We start from the raw sequence: 19,429 nt of genomic DNA, 5'->3' as shown, positions 1-19,429 counted from the left end.
TGTGTGTGTGTGTGTGTGTGTGTGTGTGTGTGTGTGTGTGTGGTCCAGGTATTACTCATGTTGTGGGGACCTAAATCTGTTAACACAGTGACATTATGGGGACTTATCCTCCTTATGGGGACAAAAAGCAAGTCCCCATAAGGTAAATCATTAACTTTTAAGGTGAAGACATGATTTAAGATTAGGGTAAAGGTTAGGGCTAGGCAATTAGTAGCTATGGTTAAGGTTAGAGTAAGTCTCCAGGAAATGAATGTAAGTCCATGTGATGTCCTCTGAAGTCATGGAGACACGACTGTGTGTGTGTGTGTGTGTGTGTGTGTTTGTGTCTACACTGATTGACGTCACAGACGCCCACTCATTTCCATCTTGTCTGCGTGCATGGAGAGAATAGATCCCCATCTGCATCCAGCTCATCTCCCCTGCACACTTCCTCTCCTCTTTGCATCCCCCCCCCGTCCTCACCTCCCGGTACTTTCTCTTCCTCTCCTTCTCACCCTGCCTCTTCCCATTCACTGCCTCCTGTACATCCCACCCCCATAGAGTGCAGTGGGCCCAGCAGATAAATAAAACCGTCGAACACAGCCAGAGAGCAACATCCTCTCAGAGTAGCATACTAGAGAACCTTGCCACTAAACATCTGTTCATTTCAAGCATCACTAAGGTCCAGTCTAGAGGGAGGACATTTGACTCAGGCTTTTTTAAACAAAATGTGAACCTGTGCCTGTTGGCAGCTTGTGTGTGTATGGTCCTCTTACTATTGTGTATGTGTGAGAGCATGTACAAAGTGTGACGTTCTTTCCACAACAAATGCTCATCCACATTTACACACTAGTATCCCTGGTGACGACAGGACATCATTTAAATCATTTCCCCGCAAAAGGTCATTCTCATCCTTTACAGCAAGACACCCCCCCCCATACTACACACACCAACGCACACGGGAAGGTGTGGGTGTGTGCAAACACGCACGGTCCCTCACACACAAACAGTAATTCACCCGTCCTTCGTTCAAGACTTTGACCAGAACGCTGTGAACGTTGAATGGATGCGTGCAGGGAGAAGACAGGGCCTGGAAATGTGTGGGATGACAGAATAGAATATGCACATGGTTAAAAAGGGAAAATTGGCTATTTTATCAACATATCATACCCCATCAGAGAGATGACGGCGCACACTGGGGGTTTGTGCACAGCTGGGGCACAACTCCCTTGTGATTACTCAGGCTAGACAGTGAAAGGAGACAGAAGAGGATGAACAGCAGACAAACAGGGAGACTGGCAGATGGTCAGACAGACAGTTAAGCATGCAGACAAGCATTCAGTCCAGGCACACCAGGCAGCAAGTAGGCACAGACAAAACATAGAATAATATTGGAGTAATTAGCTCATCGATGTCAGAGTGCCTTAGGAGGGGGCTGTATGTCTGCTCGCGCGTGTGTTTGTCTGCATCTCAGTATCCAAGCCCTTGACGAGTCGGAAGGCTGATCACAGGTGACAGGTTGAATAGACGCATCAGTGAAGGTGTAAGAGCTGAGGAAAATCACAAGGACTGCACAGATGAAAGAAGGTGGCGTGGAAAAGGGAGACCACTGTGGCCGAGATCAGAAACTTTCTGTCGGGGCAATACCGTATTACCTGTAGTTTCCTTTAGATCACTGCACTTTGTCAGTAGATCTCACACAGAGGATGCTGCATTCATAGCCTGGGCCTGAGAATTTGCTCTTAATTGAACTGTCTGGTTGAAAACAGGTAAAATAGGAAAGTAAATGTATCAAATGGATGATGTTGACAAAGGATTAAAAGAAAGAATGAAGAGATGAAAGCCTGCAGGGATCCACTTTTTGGTGTTTTAAAGTGCTTTTTCAAGATGAAATTTATGATCTGCCTCCTGTTATTCAATGTATCCTGGTAATATGCCTCAGGAATAATAACACTTTTAATATATCAGCTAATGCATTGTAAGGTTAATCAAAGCTCCACAGGGTACCATGAGCATTGTTCCTCCGTGCTTGCAGGATTTAAGATGAGACGAGGCTGCCATCTAGTGGTGATGCGCCGCAATAACGCTCTGCACACAACACAATATCGACAAAATGGAGCCCGGTGCTCGGCCATGACAATGCAGGTCAGAGGAGCTGCAACTGCTGCACAAAATAGCGGAAGAAAAGTCGAAAACGAGGACAGCGTCATGTTCTGTGGAAAATGGAGGCAGTGAATCATAGTTAAACTAACAGTAACAGCTGATGCAGGGGGTAAAGCAGAGGACCTGACCAGACAGTTGCAGCTCATCAAATCCTTAAAATGATGTTTTTATAGAGGGGATTATGAATCGTTTTCACTATATAATTTTAAGAATGCCTCATTGCATATTTTATTGCTAAGCAAAGGGAGGTTTGGGCTTGAAAGATTGCATAGACATACACGTTTACACACTGTGACTGCTGGAGGCGAATGCACACACACAGAGCTCAGCGAAAGCCTATTCGTTCTGTTTGCCTAATAGGCTACATGCATGTTCTCATGCCTGCTCCTGCCAGGCCTCTACCAGGAACTGATGCATGCAGCTTTGAATGCAAAAACAAAATGTGGAGCTGTCTTTGAATGATGTTGCTAAATAAACCGGCGATATTTTGTTTGAGCTTTGAGGTTGATATGCGTCACAGCGCTCTCGCCTGAGTTCATGGAGAGTTAAATATGAGTGCGTGAGGTCCAAAAGGGAAGGAAGATCTTGGGTGGATAGACACTGTCTGCTCTTTAAGTTGGTTTCGGCCTCCATTGGAAGGGATTCACAGAGCACTATTACTTCCCTCAGTATTTTGACGCTACAAGACAGGAGCATAAAAGACATAGGCTTCACTGGAGGCCTTCATTCAGTTGTTGAGTCTAATGTCCTTTACTTGACCATTTTAGTGATTCACAACAAGGATAAATCATTCTTTAAAGATGATGAATGAAAGAGAATGTCTCCCAGGAGGTCACACACTCCTTATCAGGTAATCTTGGACTAGTGTCCCAGCTAGTGACCTTTGGCTGGCCTGACCTTCCTATGGATCTGTGGAATAAATCGTGCTGCTTTGAAGATTACAGAGGACCTAACAATCCAGATCCAAATCCTCAGCTAACAAATACTGACTTAAATCAGGCAAAGCAAATACGTAGGATGGGTCGCCTCCATTAAGAATCTTTACCCTTCAGCAGCACTCTCAGAGGAAATGTTGAATTTGTCTACGGTGAAATTACATTACAGATGTGTTTTATTTAGTCAGAGGTCACAGCATCAGTCTGAATCCACTTCTGTTAAAATGAATGCTATTACGTGCATTGAATGTCTGAGTATACATCTCCTTATACAGATAAACACTGAAAAGCTCTCATGTGGTTAATGGAGACTTAATATGAACCTGGCTGAGCACACCTTCGCGGGCCACAATGTATCTTTCCATTTTAATTTCAAGATGGCACATTGTTGCATTTATTTACAGAGTGAGTGCTGGAGTTTTAAGCTGCACTCTCCGAGGTACCACTGAAGTTGAATGTGTTTGTAGATACATGTTTACAGAGTTTATAATTTGACTATTTGGTAATAACGTAGAAGCTTCAACTTCTATCAATGCAATACAAAATCTGTTGAAGAAAACAAACTTGAGTCACTGATTCGAGGAAAATTCCCAGGACTTCTTTTTATTAAGAGAATTTCAGAACATAAGAGAGGGACCAGACACCTGCATTTGTCAGAGAAGGTTTCCAAATTCAATCGTTTTAAAAAAACCAGAGTGTTTAGAAAAGCTGACATGACAGCGTGGATGGAGCAGGAGCTGTTTTACACGCAGGGTCGTCTAGGAGACGGGTCGGAGGCAATCGCTGTTCCCGGAATGTTTCACATGTTCGTCTTCCTCTTTCTTATGGACAACACTCTTCAACACGCTTTTTTTTTTTTTTTTTTAAAACACGATTTCAATGAAAAAAAAAAAAAAAAAAAAAAACAAGACCATGAGACAGAAGCAAAGGGAACTCACTGCACATTTAGAGGTCTAAAAGAATCACCCACATTAACATGGCTGAACCGTTAATAAAACATGGATAAAGGCTGAACTGTAGGGGGAGGAAGGTCTAATCTGTGGCGGGAGAGGAGGGGGAAGATCAGGGAAGGGCGGAAAAACACAGGAGTACACAACTCACAACATAGCCAATCCGGCAGGGACGCACTTTCTACACCAAACAAGCCTTCAACAATCATGAAATGCCATTTAAAAAAGATTTTAGTGTGTTCATCTTGCTTGCAGACACTTGATATGACCACTGCAAATCTGCAAGGCGCTCCATAATCAGCTTTGCTTTTTGTGCTAAAAATCTGTACGGATACTTATAAAATCATTGATAAAAATATTCCTCTGTTAACAATACGCCTTGGAGGGAAACCATGTGAGAGACTTGGGGGGGCTGGCTGGCTGGCTGGGGGGTTCGGAGGAGGGTGGGGGGGGATTGTAGAGGAGGAGGAAGCTTGGGCAGTGGTGCTACTCGGACTTGGCCTCCTCCTTGGCCTCCTCAGGGGCTGCCTCCACCTGTGGGACAAGAAGACAGTCCAAGGTCAAAACTTTTGATACTGTGCATCTTAAGTCTATAACACCCTGCTTCTCCTGCGGCTGAGAACTCTTTCGTCCACTCACCTCGTTGGTCTTGGCCTCTCCGTTCTCAGAGTGGTTTTCCTCGTTTGCCTCTGCCTCGGCGTTCTCCTTTGCCTTCTTGGTCTTCTTGTCCTCTTTCTTATCATTCACAGCCTTTTCTTTCTGCAGTGGCAACAGAACAAGCTGTTAGCAGGCTGAATATTCACACACTACCCGCGTCTTGTATTGGTTTTCCAGTGACGGTTAATTCAGAATCAGGGCTAGTATCACCTACCTTTGCTGCCTTCTTGACCTTTGGCTCCGGCTTGGGTTGGATCGGTTTCTACGAAGAGAAAGGGAAAAGAATAGCTAAACTTACACACTAAAGTATTTTCTTTGCCAAGTTACCACTTTCCTTATTATTCTAAAGAGAACCAGAGGACTTTGGCTCCAATAAGACACTTTTTTTTTTTAAATGGGTGAAGAGGAACTAAAGTCTAAAATGTTCCCTAAAAGAAAACCGCTTTTAATTAAGACATTGTAAGAGGCTTAATAACATTAATACGACAGTCCTTTAAATCGGCCAAAATTAAAGAATTCAGACAATATTAAAATACCAAAAGTAATGATTCTGAGAGCTTCTATTGTGCCAGCTATTGGTATTTAGTTAATATTACAAATACATACATGTGCAAGTGTTTTCAGTGACCAGTCCTGCTGTTTTTACTTTTTGTAACATTTATAAATCAAGTTTTAATTGTGGAATAATTTATTTTATCATCTCTGAGGTTATTTCCGCTAACTTTATTACTATCTATTGCACTACATAAGTATTCTTTGGTGATTCTTAAGCTTGTTAATGTGAAAATAACAAGTTTTATATTTTTTTATTGTGAGGAATCAAACTCAAGTGTTCATGAAAAGAAATGTTTCTAAACGTGGTTTTTGCTTCTCTAAAAGCAATGCTTGGCTTGGTCTAATTAGTTACGAGTGTGTAACCGCTTTTAAGAATTCTACTCTCCTGTAGACGTTAAACAGCAGCATCTGTTGATGTTAATGAACTTAGTGACATTGTGTGTGTGTGTGTGTGTCTTCTTACCGCTGATAACCGAGCTGATCTCCTCTGGGGCTGAAACAGAACAAAGACTGTTATCAGGGGGCTTTTATTTTGACTGAGACTGTATTCAGGAAAACAGACATTTGAATTCAATCCCGAAGTACTTTTTTCTAGACAATGCCCATACATTTCCCACATACTGATAAAAATTGAGTTTTTATCACGTGTATGAGGTGTTGCTCACGCTGTCCCCCTCTTACCTCCTCCTTTTCTCCTCCTTCTGTTCCCTGTGCCGGAAAAACACAAATATAACAGGTTAAAACAGAAAAAAAATTAAAATACAGCATTAGCAGGAGTTGAACCGGTGTTTATATTAAGAGGAAACGGCTGCTAAATGCTTCGGGCACATAATACGGATAATTACAGGCCTGCTGAAAAAACTTTTGAGTTTCACGCGAAAACAAAAATTTATGTCAGATACAGCTAGATTTCATGGATTGGAGTCCGGGGATGTTGGGGTAATGCACGGTTTCAGCAATAGGCTGTGAGAGCTCAGCCATGCGGGCCTCTGGAGCCATATTTTGAGGGCCCAGGCCCTGCTTTTCCCTTTCACTCCCCCATCTCTTTCTCTCATTCAATGCATGAGGCTCAGTTTTGAAAGCTGGCGCGGGAGTCTTGGAGAAGGGGGAGGGACCTGCTAAGGCTCGCGCGCGCCACCGTGCGGCAGAGCCACGCCATCGCAGCCATTTGGGACTATGAACAAAGAGAGAAAATATATAATTTTATCCAAACGCGACGGCGAATGTTTGTTTTTGCGGTCAAAATGCAAAGTAAAGGCACTAAAGCATTTTCTGGCGGCACTTTCGGCCGGTTTGGCGGCGAAGCGGCGATAAGTGAAGCGTTTGTTCTCGGTAGGTCGGCGACGAAGGTGGACAAGAGCTGCAAAGCATGGCTGCTGCTTGTGCTTTAACTGCATGGAGACCGAAAGAGACTTCTGACTCCCCAAAGGACAGCGGCTCTCACACGAAAACGCGTTTTAAAGGCCCTGTCCGCGCAGGAAAATATTCATTCTAACACACAAAAAATGTACATTATATCTAGAAAATAGGCAAAAATCCACGGCGAGAAATAACGGTTATACATGGCGTTATAATTAAGTAATGTCTCAGAGGGATGTCTTCACAATCGTTTGCATTGCATTAATAGCTCATATCCCCCTCAAACAATTTTTATTATTTCGAGGATACGTACCTTTCTCTTGGGCATGCTGATCTCTTGGAGGTTTTCTTAAGAATACAACTAAAAACTGTTTTTCTTAGTGGGTTCAGTGCATGTGAAGACGAGTGTCTCCCTTATGCTCGGCAGTGTAGTAAACACACTGGAACAGAGAGGCGAGTGGTTGAATGGGGGGAGGGGTGCGGCTAAAGGCATGATTGATAGGCTCTCGGCCAATCAGGTGACGCCATTCGGGGCTGCAGAACACTTGGAATTTTGGAGCCGGTGATGTTCTGGGGTCTGCGCGAATGGCTTCTTGCAGGGAGAGATGGGAGGAAGCCTGCGAGAACGAACGGATCGCATCCGAGGACATGTTGCCTTCATACAAGTGTGTTCGTTCACTGTGTGTGAGAGAGAGAGACAGAGAGAGAGGGAAGAGAGACAGAGAGGCCGCGAGGCTAACCTGTACGCAACGTTACACAGGCCCCGGCGGCGGGTAACATGCCCCGGTGTAAAGCCGTGTCTCCACGCTGGCCCGTCTAAAAGCCAGCGCTCACATCTGCAGCAGCCACCTAGGAGACATTTCTCCACAGATTCACTTCGTGTTTGAGTCCAATATGGCGCCCACTCCTCTCCGACACATTTTTTTTTTTTTTTTTTTTTTTTTTGTGTTTGTCAGTCGGCTTTCCTAAATTCGTTTCAGGGAGAAACCCTGCGTCGCTTGCCCCAGACGCCTGCAGGGGGCCCACAGTGCCCGTCTAATGAATGTGGCTGCTCAAGACGGCGCTTCCACAGGCTGTGCTGTTACACAAAAGCGCTCAGAAGTGTTCCACACCAGAGCGGATTTTTAGACCTTGTCCCCCCTCCCCGGAACGCAACCGTGCCTGCGTGTACTGAAACACCTGCAACGGTGCACATGTGCAACGTTTAAAAAAAAAAAAAAAAAACAATAGTCAATGTCTGGCTTACAGACAATGGGGTCGCCGCTGAAATTCAGACAATGTAACCTCAACTGTGGAGCCGTCATGATAGGCCTATCGGCTCTCGGTGCGTGCGCGTACGTGTCTCCGAGTGTGTGCTGCTCTACGGAGAGAGAGAGAGAGAGAGAGAGAGAGAGAGAGAGAGAGAGAGGCTAGAAGGGGGCGGGGAGGCAGAGCAGAGGCGGAGGAGGAATGCCAAGCTCCATCCAGTGCTGAGAACCGGAGCATTTGCGCAGATAGTCTGCGCTGCCTGCAACAGACACACCGCCTCTCGGCCTGGGAAGTTTGTTGTTGTTGGTTTTTGTCTCACTGCCGAGCAATCCGCCCGCAAAGTGTCTGCGAGGAGCAGGGCGACCAACCGCTGCGTAGCCGGACTCGTGTCAGCGTCAGGGATTTAACATGGTGATCAAAGTGTACATAGCATCGTCCTCCGGATCCACTTCGGTAAGGGACAAAAGAATGGCTTGGCTTCTTGTATGCGAGGTTTGAGCTGGGTCTGTCTGCAGCATCCAGCTTGTCAGGCTTCAGAAAGGGAGCCGGACTTTTATTCAGCTCACTATCTGATTTCCATCCGGCTGTCATCCTCTCAGCCTGGAGTGGTCTGACTCATCAGTAAGCACGCAGCTCTGCCCTCCTCAAGACTTTGGACACAGATGGAGTCTCTCAAAGTCTTTTCCTCCCTCTCTTTGCCCTTTTTTTTTTTTAAAAACTTTGTCATAGAGACAGACGCAGAGAGGAAGTTCGAGGAGGGCAACTGAATATAGAGAACACTTCTATCGAGTCTGTGGTTGGTCACAGTGCTTCCTGAAGTAACTGCATAGTGTTTTTATTGTTTTTTTTGGTTTTTTTTAGGCGTGTAGTAAAAAATCAATAAAGTGCTTAAAATTCCCCACTCTGTCACCTGATGCCAGGGCAGACAGCTTGTGTGTTTGCTAAAGGGGACAGTCGGGATTTGACTTGCCCTAGAAAGTAGAGTGTTGAATGTTTGCTCCACTGTTCTGCAGCGTGGAGGATCGTCAGCTTCATATTTGCCAGTTTCTTCCAGAGTGGAGAGGAATGATGGTGATGCAATTCTCCAGGGCCCCTTTTCAGATATGCAGCTGCAGCCCAGGAATACTTAGGCACTGTTTAGGACTTGATGGAGGTCTGGATCAGCCTAGACTTAAGCTGTACTACAGTAGGAGTTCACTTTTTGCAGTCAGATCTATTGTGCTTACAGCTATTGCAAGGTAATCTGTGATGCAAAGCATTTCCGGAATCCAAGCAGTGTCTCTCATAGTTAAGGTTGCTACTAAAATGTTCAACAGTGCAAATTTGAAAGTGTTGTAATGTAAATGGCACAGAAATAACAGCCTAATATCAAAATCCTTACTAAGAAACCCCAAATTTTCTTATTAAAAGGCTCACTTAAATTAAAGTCACTTGTAACCTTTAAGATGATTTGCCCTCATTAAGCGGCTTATTTTCACAGCTCTCACACAGAGGAAATGATCAAACAAAGGGCCTCTTTTTAGTCGGACAGAGTTACTTTATTGCCCGTACAGTAAACGGCATTTGCAAAAGGCTCAGCAGCAGCAGCACTCTTACAGGACGGGAGCTTCCTATAAAGCCAGAGCAGTTGGCGTTTACAGCACAGTGATGCCATCACCGTGCTGGAGCCTGTCTGGGAAAATGCATTACCTCTCATTGATCTGTCTTCAGTAGAGTCTGCCAGAGTTAGTGCACAAGGTTACTCTTAAATGCTGCATAGACACACTTATACTCCCATTATCATCTCCACCCTGCATCTTTTTTTTTTTAGAGTTTGCAGATCAGCAGCAGTGTACTGACCTAAGCAAGCTGCTATAAACACATTATGTCTTACGTTTTATTTTGATCCTCTCTACTATGGTAACTCATTTCTTTGAGATCATTTAGATGTGCTATCACATTATAGAGTTTATAGGACTCATTCTGTGTGTGATTTATACAGCATTTATTTTAAAATGTCCCTCCATGATGCAGCGAGAATGTGTTCGTGAAATGGAGTGCATTCACTACTGACTAACAAGTTGTGGTAAAAACTCTGCCCTCACCAAACTTGCAGTCCGATTGCATCAGTGACTACACACAACAATGTGGTTTGCAGTCCACTATCCAGCAGTGTCTGCTGCTACATTAATCACTCCAATCTAGTTTAGCATGTGAATGGAGCAACAGCCAAAACAGGGAGACAAGTAGGAGCGTTTCAGAACCAACATTCAAGGCTTATGCTCCACTTAGGAAACGATTTCTGGTCAGTTAGCCAGAGAGACGTATCAGATTCAGCAGCTGGCAAGCTACAATAGTCGGCATGATTCAGACAGATGTATTTTCTAAAGCCATTAAGTTCTATTTTGTGTTCAAGCACTTTAATATCTTTTGCTATTCATTGATTTTATGCAGAATGTGATCCATATAACAGAAGAATGTTATCAGATATGGGTCTATGTAACATCAAGGCTCAAACATCTCAAGAACCATGTTTTGTTTTTTAAGTTTGATGGCAGAAAAATCTTCAATTTCTAATATAAGACAGCCACACCCGATTCACAAAAGATGTGTAATAATGCACAAAAATCTGTTAGAGGGAAGTACAGTATAGTAATAACAGACAATGAAGAACTTAGGCAAGCTATGTCAACAGGATTGTTCCTTAACATTTCCCATCTACAGGTATGGTGAATAGATTAGGCTGGTCATACTACACACATGTATCCTTAAATAAACCTTAGCCGTGACGAAAATTTAAAGATTATTCTTACGAGATTTGTACATACGCTATCTTTGAGAGAATAGTACCATGTATGCCTTTTTCATCTGGTCCTGAGGTGACATTGAGGCCAAATTTGAATAGCAAACTTTGAATTTCTTTTAAAGCCACACATGTAAAAACATGCACACCTGCAGCCGTGTATCAAGACTAGATCACTAGGCCAGCTAGGCAAACTGAAATTACGTCTGTGAGAAGACCACATTTACTGCCTGCAGCCACAGTATTGTACAGTTTCTTCATTGCCACAAGTAAGACACTAAGAATCAGCAATAACTTGAGAGGAGACTCTTGGTTAGATTGTGCAGATGTGTTGCATTGGTGTATGTCCAAGTCTTAAGCTTTGTACCTCAAAATCTCAGAATTTCTGGGCTTTCTCCACTGTTGGTTTGTCATTTATGGTCTATAGGTCAGGCTTGAGTTGGCAGTGAGTCAGTTAGTTTGTATAACAGGTCCGTTCTTCGGCCTTTTGCTGTTGTTTCACCTTTAGGCAGCAGCGAGGGAACCCAGCCAGAGCAGCAGTGCAAGGCCCTTTTGTAACAATGTTGTAATGCTGACTGAGCTCAGGATTGGGTGGAGGCTACTGTTGCTGTTAAAATTCCAGAAAGTGACTGTTTTCAGTACAAATCGGACTTGATCTAATCAAGACAAAACCTTTATCCCTTACCAACACACAGGGCTAGGGCTGATTCATGTTTCCTTTAGTCCAGAGAGTGGATTTACCTGCATTCAACTTTTGGACTCCAGAGGGATTAGAAAGGTCATTTAGTCTTAGAGTATCAAAGAAGAAAAATGCCTTTTCATTTTCATCTGAGTGAACTGAACATGAACTGACCCCAGCCCCAAGTCAACATCAATGACTGAATCAGTCTCCACCATATTGATCCAAGCCGGTGTAGTGGATACAGTGCATCCAATCAATGCCAGCCATTGTCTGGCAGCTGTTAATGCCAGAGTTCTGACCTTTTTCTGGGATTGATCAGGTCGGAATCTCATCTCAATGCCCTGCGGCCACAAAAATGTGATGCAGATTCCTTTTCCACAGTTGTGGTTTACTGAGGTTCTAGTTAGTCAAAAATAATGTTCAGTGCAACAATAGCTATGTTCCTCTAAAACCTGCTTCTGATCTGTTGTATTGTTGCCCTGTATAAATAACAGAAAACCAATCTGTAGCAACTGTGGATTGCTGTTTAGAATAAATAAAAAAATAGCAGTTATTGAATGAATCTGAAATTTTAGCAGTGCAGATCATATTGTTGCAGGAATAACCAAATGCATGTGATCATTCCAGAGATGCTTTCTTTTGTGATTCATGTAATGATGGCTGCAGTCCTTACATGGTTGTATACATGGATTGTCTTGGGAATATGACAACACATAAGTAGAGCACAAGGTCATTGCTGATAAAACTGATGTCGATATACAGTAAAAAACAGATTTTTGTATAATGATAGTGTTTTCAAGTTTTCTCTCCTGCAGTTTCTGTATCAGTGTACTACAATCAGAAGGGAACATTTGAAATCAGTTCAGTAAACTTCTGTGTGACACTTTACCTGGCAACATTGTCATATTCCTAATTCATTACATTACAAGACTGAGAATCTATAGTCATGCTAACATCTGTGTGAGGGCTTTATAGTGGTGCCTTGAGCTAAAAGCCAACATCAGCATGCTATCATGAGCACAGTGACAATGCTAACATGCTGGTGTTTAGCAGGTATAATGTTTACTATGCTCACGATGAGGGATGTGCGTGATTAGTCGAATAAATGATTAAACGTTGCTGCCCTCACTAGTCGGCAGCAGAAATACTAGTCGGTTAAATTATTTATTGATATTTTGTTAATGTACAACGCCAGTTAACTGTGTCTAAGATGTTGCGCAACCTCCTGCCATTAGCTAAGGCTGCAGCCCCAGCAGACAGCAGAACTCCTCTCGCCACACTACCGTCCAGATGTTGTAAACCAGCAAGGTGGAAAGTGGGACAGATGACACGTTGTAAAACCTACACAGTTTGGCAGTATTCTGATCTAGCAATGAATTACCACGTTCAGCACAGGCATGTGGATGTTAACCTGCAAGGAAAGAAGTCTGATGGTGCTAGCACTGCTGACCTTACTCACACTTGGCAGACCAATATGACATAGTTAAACCACAGATGCTGTGATCCCGCTTAATTCCTGATTAAATTGTGCTCAATTTTGGCTTTTTTCTGAGTGTTTTCTTAATTTTACAGTAGTCGACTAGTCTAAATTTAAAATTTAAAATACCATTTAATAAACAGATAAATGAGTCGTTGGGGACATCCCTATTCACAGTCTTAGTTTAGCCCTTTGCTAATTAGCGCTACACACAAAGTACAGTGGAGGCTGATTTGAATGTCATTAATTTTGCAGATTTTTGGTCATAACCCAAAGTATTGGACAAATTTAAATTTGATCGGACGATGGCACGAGAGGAGTAGAATGGGGATCGCCAAAGTTATTACAATTCATCCCGATTGGGGACACAAATGTCTGTACCAGTCCATATAATCATCCTCATAGTGGCACTAGAGGGAAAGTCAGGGGGTCATCAAACTCATTAGGGTACTTCATCTGGGAGCCATGAATGTCTGTACAGAAGTTGGTGCCATTCCATCCAGTAGATGTTGAGATATTTCACAGGATATGTGAAAACTCTGATCTGCTGGTGGCGCTAGAGCAAAAGTCACTGGATCACCAACATCATCAGGATTCATTGTCTGGGGACCAAGAATGTCTGTACAAAATTTCATGGCAATCAAACCAATAGTTGTTGAGATATTTCAGTCAACAAAAATGACAAAAGGACTACATTATGTTAAGCTCAATGTCAATATATATTTGCATACATAGGCCAGCTGTGAGAAAGCATGGATTATGGAAATCAAATTTGAGGCGTGTAGGTCCTGCCTGTTGACTGCAGGCTTGACTCTGGCTCCTCTCTCTCACTCTGTTTATCTATTTGACACTGAGGAGTCATTTTGTAGCATTCCAGACTAATAGACAAAACAAGAGATGAGTAGTTGTTTATTACCACACCCAGCCAGGGACAGTCTGGTTTCTTCCATTTAAAAAAAAAAAAAAAAAAAAAAATCACCAGGTTTCCAACTGAAGACAGCAGAGAGCAATGTGAAGGGCTCCAAGGGGCAGAGCTGAGAACTCTCACTGTGCAATTACAGTGAGGGACAGATGGCATGTGGCCAGTCTGCCCTACAAATTAATTTTGCTTGGCAACAATACAATGCAGGCTTGTTGGGGGAATGGTCAGAGTTCACCAAAGTGAAGGACTAAAGAGTAGAAAAGTGTAGGAATCCTTGTGTTTAACTTGTCATTTTAGCAACTGAAATTCAAGTTATTCCATTGTGTACAATGCAAATAAGATGTCAAATAAGAGACAAGATTTGGAGTGAGTGTGAAGAGGAGGCTGTGCAGATTCTTCTGTCGGAGAGAGGATTGCCTTTGTGTGTGTTTGGAGAGACAGAGTGGGTTAAAGGGAGCTCACGGCGTTCCACCCGGCTTCTTTGTCCCAAGCAGGTGGAGAGAGGGAGTTGGTTTTTAGGACTTTGGCCTTAGGAGTGCAACTGCCATTAAATGATTCAAACTGTACCACGGGTAATCTGCCAGCATTGTCGACTCCCTCATTTCCATGCCTCTGTGTTGTTTCAGCAGATGGCCGTCAAATAATCCACCTGTCTCGTCTGCACACCATAAAGCCGGGTGGAGCCCTCGCATGGAGTTGTCTGGACTAACAGGAAGACAATAAATCCATTATTGCATGTATAACCGTATTATGCTATTGGCATGACATTGGCTTAGTTTGATGTTAGGTGTGTGAATGTGTGTGTGTTTGTGTGTGTGTGTGTGTGTGTGTGTGTGTGTGCGTGCGTGCAGCAGAGGCTGTATGTGCGCGTCTCCTTGCAGCAGGCCTTATTTGGCTCGTGTTTGACCAGTTACCTCCTCTCGAGTCCCAGAGGAGCTTTTGTTTCCGTCTGGCCTTGTAGGGCCATCCTCCCTCTTGCACACACCCACTGAGAGCTCATTGGACCACAATATCATACACTAAATCACACAAGAACATCCATATAGATAGAGGCAGAGGCAGGAATGACACATACAGTCAAACATACACTTCTATCCATTCTGTAGCATCTTTATTTTCTTTCTGTGTGTGACTGTATTTGGGATACCCTGTGACATAGCAACGTAAGGACACACCTGATAGTTCACTTTAAAAAAGGTGCGACCCCATACGATGTCACGTGTTATTCTTGACACATTGTCATTTCCTACTGAGTTTTTTGCAGGCTCTTAGATGAAAAGCATGTAGTTTTGCATCAAGTCTGGTGGACTATTTCACAAGTGACACAGTGTTAATGTTTGTTAAATAATGCTAAATTTGTTAAATGTGGTGTTGTAGCGCTGCAACAGAACAGCCTCTTTTTGAGGATGGGGCGCCTGTCAAAAACAATTACATCTGCATAAAAATCTCAGATAATGAGATTTTATCATGCTGATAAAACACAGTGCGTCCCTGCTTAGCCTTGCCCGAGTTCATCCTCTTCAGTAGTCTCGTACCACTTCACACACTTGTCAGCAAACGAGTGGTAACTTAGTAACAGAGCAGCCTGCGATCTCTGTAGCGTAATTTCTCACGGCAGAGAAGAAAAGGTATCCTTATTTTCACAGCAGACCGATGGTAGCGTGGTGAGCTGCCATCATATGTTTCCTCATACGGCTGAAGTTAACACATCTAACTGACAACTTCCCCTTTCCCGTCTCAACCGCACGCAGATCAAAAAGCAGCAGCAGGATGTGATGGGCTTCCTGGCGGCCAATAAGATCGAGTTCGAGGAGTGTGACATCGCGGCCAATGAGGCCAACAGGAAGTGGATGAGAGAGAATGTTCCGGAGGGGTCCAGGCCGGCGACGGGGAACCCTCTGCCCCCACAGATATTTAATGAAAGCAAATATTGCGGGGTGAGACACACACAGACAGATGCCCTGAATTGTTGGCACATGACTGTTCATGCAGACACACAGAGCTGTAGCTAACATCGAGGACATCAAGCTCATGTGCACAGTACACACAAATTACGCATGGTGGGTTTTGAATGCTGATTCTGTTTTTAGACCAAATATGTTTAAAGCTAAACATAAATAATAGATCCAATAACTGTATAATGTGAAAAGTGTGGCTCATAGTAAAGAACCCACAGAAAATCTGCAGGTCCCTGCAGTTCTACAAAGCATTTGAGCATCTTTGAGCCCATCATTTTGTTTTTTACAGCATACAACTTTACTGTTTTGGCTCCCTCTCACTGCTCCCATCAATCAGATCAACTTTCTGGAAAAAACAGGCAGCTGTTTTCAGTTGAAAAGCTCTCTCTCTGATAAACAGATATATCCCTTGGAAGTTGGTGGAGATGTAAACAAAGCTAAAAGGAGAATGAATATTGGCCTTACATTTGACAATTGGACAAAAACAGAATGCTAACGTTGCTCCATATCTGTGGGATTTTAAAAAAAAAGAAACTGCTGGCTGCTGTCTTATGTTAGCCATAAGGTGATAATTTGTTAATGTTATCTTGTCCCACCTCCACCAAGTGGCCAAAAAAATGAATTTTGGCTGCTTTACAGTTTCAGTAATTGTCGATTAATTTAAAATATTTGGGTTCTCGACCAAAATTGTTCCCTGGCAGTGTTGCAAAGGTTTCAAAACAGCAAATTAAAGGAATGGTTCAACATTCTGCAAAGATCCTGCTCTTTTATCTGATAAACCTGAAGCTGGTTAGCTAGTCTTAGCATAAGTACTAGAAACAGAGAGAAACAGTTTGAAGGTAACAAAATCTGCCTAATCTGCCTTTAGTTTTTTTAAACTGTACAAAAACCGAAGGGCAAAAACGATAAGCAGGCCCCCTTGAAACTGTAGCGTGTTGTTTTGCACTTTATTTTTTGTACAGATTAAACAAACACAATATAATGGGTAAATTACTGAGCTTTAGTGATTCTGTTGGGCAAATTTTTTTTAACCTTTTGAAATAGCTAGGCTAGCTGTTTCCAGCTGCCTCGAGTCTTTGAACTAAGTTAAGTAAGCTTAACCGTCAACTTGTTTAGGACAGATATGAGGCTGCCAGTGAGCTTTTCATCTATCGCTCTGCAGAAACCGAATAAGCTTATTTCTCAGACAATTTTTTTTAGCTATTGAGAAATGTCTTGGGATTGCAAAGGAGGATTTTTTCACATCTGACCTGAGTATTTCATCCTGGCTATGGCCCAGCTCAGATAGACATGTACCCTAACTTTCTGTCCTGTGTTACTCCCATTCCATAGACACAGGGCCCTTAGGCCAAGTGCACTGAAACACTATGCTTTGCAGCTAACGGATGGCTGCAATTGAAGTCACACATGCGGGATGGGCTGTATTGACTGTCACGGACAAAGAGAGCAGCATTTTCCACAATAATTGCAGCTGTAGTGCCCCTTTTGCAAAATCTGTTTGTGTGTGGACTGGTATGCGTGTGTGGGAGAAAAAGGAGGGAAACAAAAGACTGAGACGGCGTGAGGGATCAAGAATGAGAGAGACTGTAGACAGTCAAACAGTAAATGGGTAAATATGTTTGTTTAGATTGGGTTGCATTCCCAAAGACAATACCCTCCTATCAGATTGACTACTGAAGCCTGTCGGTGGACAAATAACAAAACCTCGATTGTTTCTCACAGACTTGTGGCATTTCTTGTTCAGATTGTTGACCTCAGGCGCTGCTCCAAAGTCTGTTCCACACTACCATTCCTTAGATTTAGGCCAGCTGATCCGCTGATCGATCTGCAACTGAACTTCTCTCTCCGCGTCTTCCTCTTCCTTCCCAGAACTATGAGGCCTTCTTTGATGCCAGGGAGGACAACGCTGTGTATGCATTTCTGGGTCTGACTGCTCCCCCGGGCTCTAAGGTAAGCTTATGAACACAAAGGCACACTGATAGCCGTCCTGTCTATGAACTGCATTCTTACAGCCTAACCATATTTGCTGTAAAACCGGGTTGTGTGCCTAAATATATATTTATCCTCACGGTGTGATTTCCATACAGAAAACACACGCATTACGTAATACATCTGTTCATGATAATCTAACTCCCAGTCAGGCCTCCTCTCCTTTCCCTCTTACTCCTGCACACTGGTGCCTCCTCTCTGCCACAACAGGAAGTTCAGGGAGGTGTGCCAGTTACCATAGAAACAGAGGGGTTTTCCTCTGAGCTGTGGCAGAGGATATATAAACCAGTACCCTCCATTTTAATATAACACGCTCTCTCCCTCTCTCCCTCTTGTCTTCTGTTCTCCCCCTCTGTCTCTCTCCAGGAGGCTGAGGCTCTAGCGAAGAAAGCACAGCAGTAGCAGCTTTTCACCGTTTCTACCTGAGACCTCAGGCTTAGACCTAGACCCAGAGCTGGACCTAGATTGACCTGGAAAAGATCCAGGAAAAAAAAAGAAGCAACACTTCACTTAGCTTATAAATATGTGGATGGTTTTGATTTTTCAGTATGTTTTTTTTATTACTCTGTGTTCAGCTGTGCCTTGTCAGCTGTAGTGAAAGGAGGTACTAAAGCAGAGCATTATGGGTATCTGAAAACAGCTCTGCTCCCTCCATTAGCTTCAGCCTGCTAAGCCTATTGGCCTAATGACATGTCAATCAACAATTAGCATGAATCTGTAGCTTCCTGATTGAGACACAAGAAAATGTGCACACCTTGAAAAATGCAACACAGATATTGTTTGGCCAACAGAAAGTCATCCATGTTCACATTAGATCATAAAACATTATAATCATTTATGTAACTCAACAGGTTTAATCAGTACAAGTCTTATCTGTTGAATTCTGGAAACATTGAACCAAATGTTGTGCTCCTGCCAGTCGTGTCGTCGCCAAAACTTTAGCACCTTCTGTAAGAGTTATCAATTACACCCCATTCTCTGTGTTTTTATTTACTTTATATTGTCTTAATGCTGTTTTAATAGCAAACCTTTTTCTACGAGATGATATGTGTTTGAAACTGATAATACATGCCAAAATGTACACGTCTGCAAACATATAGGGATGTGAAACTGACTTTTTTTTTTTTTTTTTTTTTTTAAATTTTCTGTTTTTGTCTTTTGGGGGAGTGGGAATGATGTTTCATTTTGCTGGTGGCATCCTGTTTCACATTGTAAATCCCTGTCTTACATAAGTTGATATCTTGCGTAAAATAAAATAGAAATAAGACTGCGAGCATGACTCTCGATACTCCTTCCCGTTGGTAATACTCATGAAATAACTCTTAATAATGATACAGTCAGCTACGTTTGAAATAAATCCTTCCTCCTCATAACAAACTGTTTATGTACAATGAATGATTATATCTTTACAGAATGTGACTGTTCTCTCACTGAACATATATTAACTCAACATGCTGTGCTTCATTGATATTATGGCATATGTGATTTTATTAGCATTAACATATAAAAACTGAAAGAGACAGGTATGTTTTAGAGAAGCCATCACCCCTAGTTTCATAGAGTTCATGATATTTCTGACTTGTAATACTCTACAGATATTCCCCAGAAAGTTCCAACCACTTAAAGAGCCCTTTCGTGGTGGTGGAAAGTAAATACTCATGTACATTTTTTAGGTATTTGTACTTTTCTTGAGTATATCCATGTTACGCTATTTTATATTTATACGTCACTACATTTCAGATGGAAATGCTGACTTTTAACTTCACTAAATTT

At 42.8% G+C, this 19,429-nt stretch overlaps 2 protein-coding genes across 2 annotated transcripts; one reads left to right on the top strand and one right to left on the bottom strand.

Annotated features, from left to right (window-relative positions):
• Nucleotides 1-3,653: 3,653 nt before the first annotated feature.
• hmgn6 (high mobility group nucleosome binding domain 6) lies at nt 3,654-7,147 on the bottom strand. Its single transcript, XM_040119146.1, has 6 exons — nt 6,912-7,147; nt 5,921-5,947; nt 5,703-5,732; nt 4,899-4,946; nt 4,667-4,786; nt 3,654-4,561 (listed from the first exon to the last, which is right to left on the bottom strand). The coding sequence occupies exons 1-6, from the start codon at nt 6,924-6,926 to the stop codon at nt 4,514-4,516; spliced, it is 288 nt and encodes a 95-aa protein (XP_039975080.1). The 5' UTR covers nt 6,927-7,147; the 3' UTR covers nt 3,654-4,513.
• Nucleotides 7,148-8,063: 916 nt separating this feature from the next.
• On the top strand, nt 8,064-18,799 carry sh3bgrl (SH3 domain binding glutamate-rich protein like). The gene is made up of 4 exons (XM_040120281.1): nt 8,064-8,299; nt 15,461-15,646; nt 17,537-17,617; nt 18,023-18,799. Exons 1-4 carry the CDS (start codon nt 8,255-8,257, stop codon nt 18,056-18,058), a joined length of 348 nt encoding a protein of 115 aa, XP_039976215.1. The 5' UTR covers nt 8,064-8,254; the 3' UTR covers nt 18,059-18,799.
• Nucleotides 18,800-19,429: the final 630 nt, after the last annotated feature.

Source organism: Xiphias gladius, chromosome 23, assembly GCF_016859285.1.
Source record: "Xiphias gladius isolate SHS-SW01 ecotype Sanya breed wild chromosome 23, ASM1685928v1, whole genome shotgun sequence".
Classification (NCBI taxonomy): domain Eukaryota; kingdom Metazoa; phylum Chordata; class Actinopteri; order Istiophoriformes; family Xiphiidae; genus Xiphias; species Xiphias gladius.
The sequence above is the reverse complement of the archived record's forward strand: the minus strand, read 5'-3'. Positions and strand labels throughout refer to the sequence as shown.

Coding starts and splice junctions, on each gene's coding strand:
- hmgn6 (XM_040119146.1), bottom strand. Junction 4,947..5,702: donor GATCAGCTCGGTTATCAGCG/GTAAGAAGACAC, acceptor TTCTCTTCGTAG/AAACCGATCCAACCCAAGCC. Junction 4,562..4,666: donor GAGAGGCCAAGACCAACGAG/GTGAGTGGACGA, acceptor CTTGTCCCACAG/GTGGAGGCAGCCCCTGAGGA.
- sh3bgrl (XM_040120281.1), top strand. CDS start 8,255: ATGGTGATCAAAGTGTACATAGCATCGTCCTCCGGATCCACTTCG. Junction 15,647..17,536: donor ATGAAAGCAAATATTGCGGG/GTGAGACACACA, acceptor CTTCCTTCCCAG/AACTATGAGGCCTTCTTTGA. Junction 17,618..18,022: donor CTGCTCCCCCGGGCTCTAAG/GTAAGCTTATGA, acceptor GTCTCTCTCCAG/GAGGCTGAGGCTCTAGCGAA.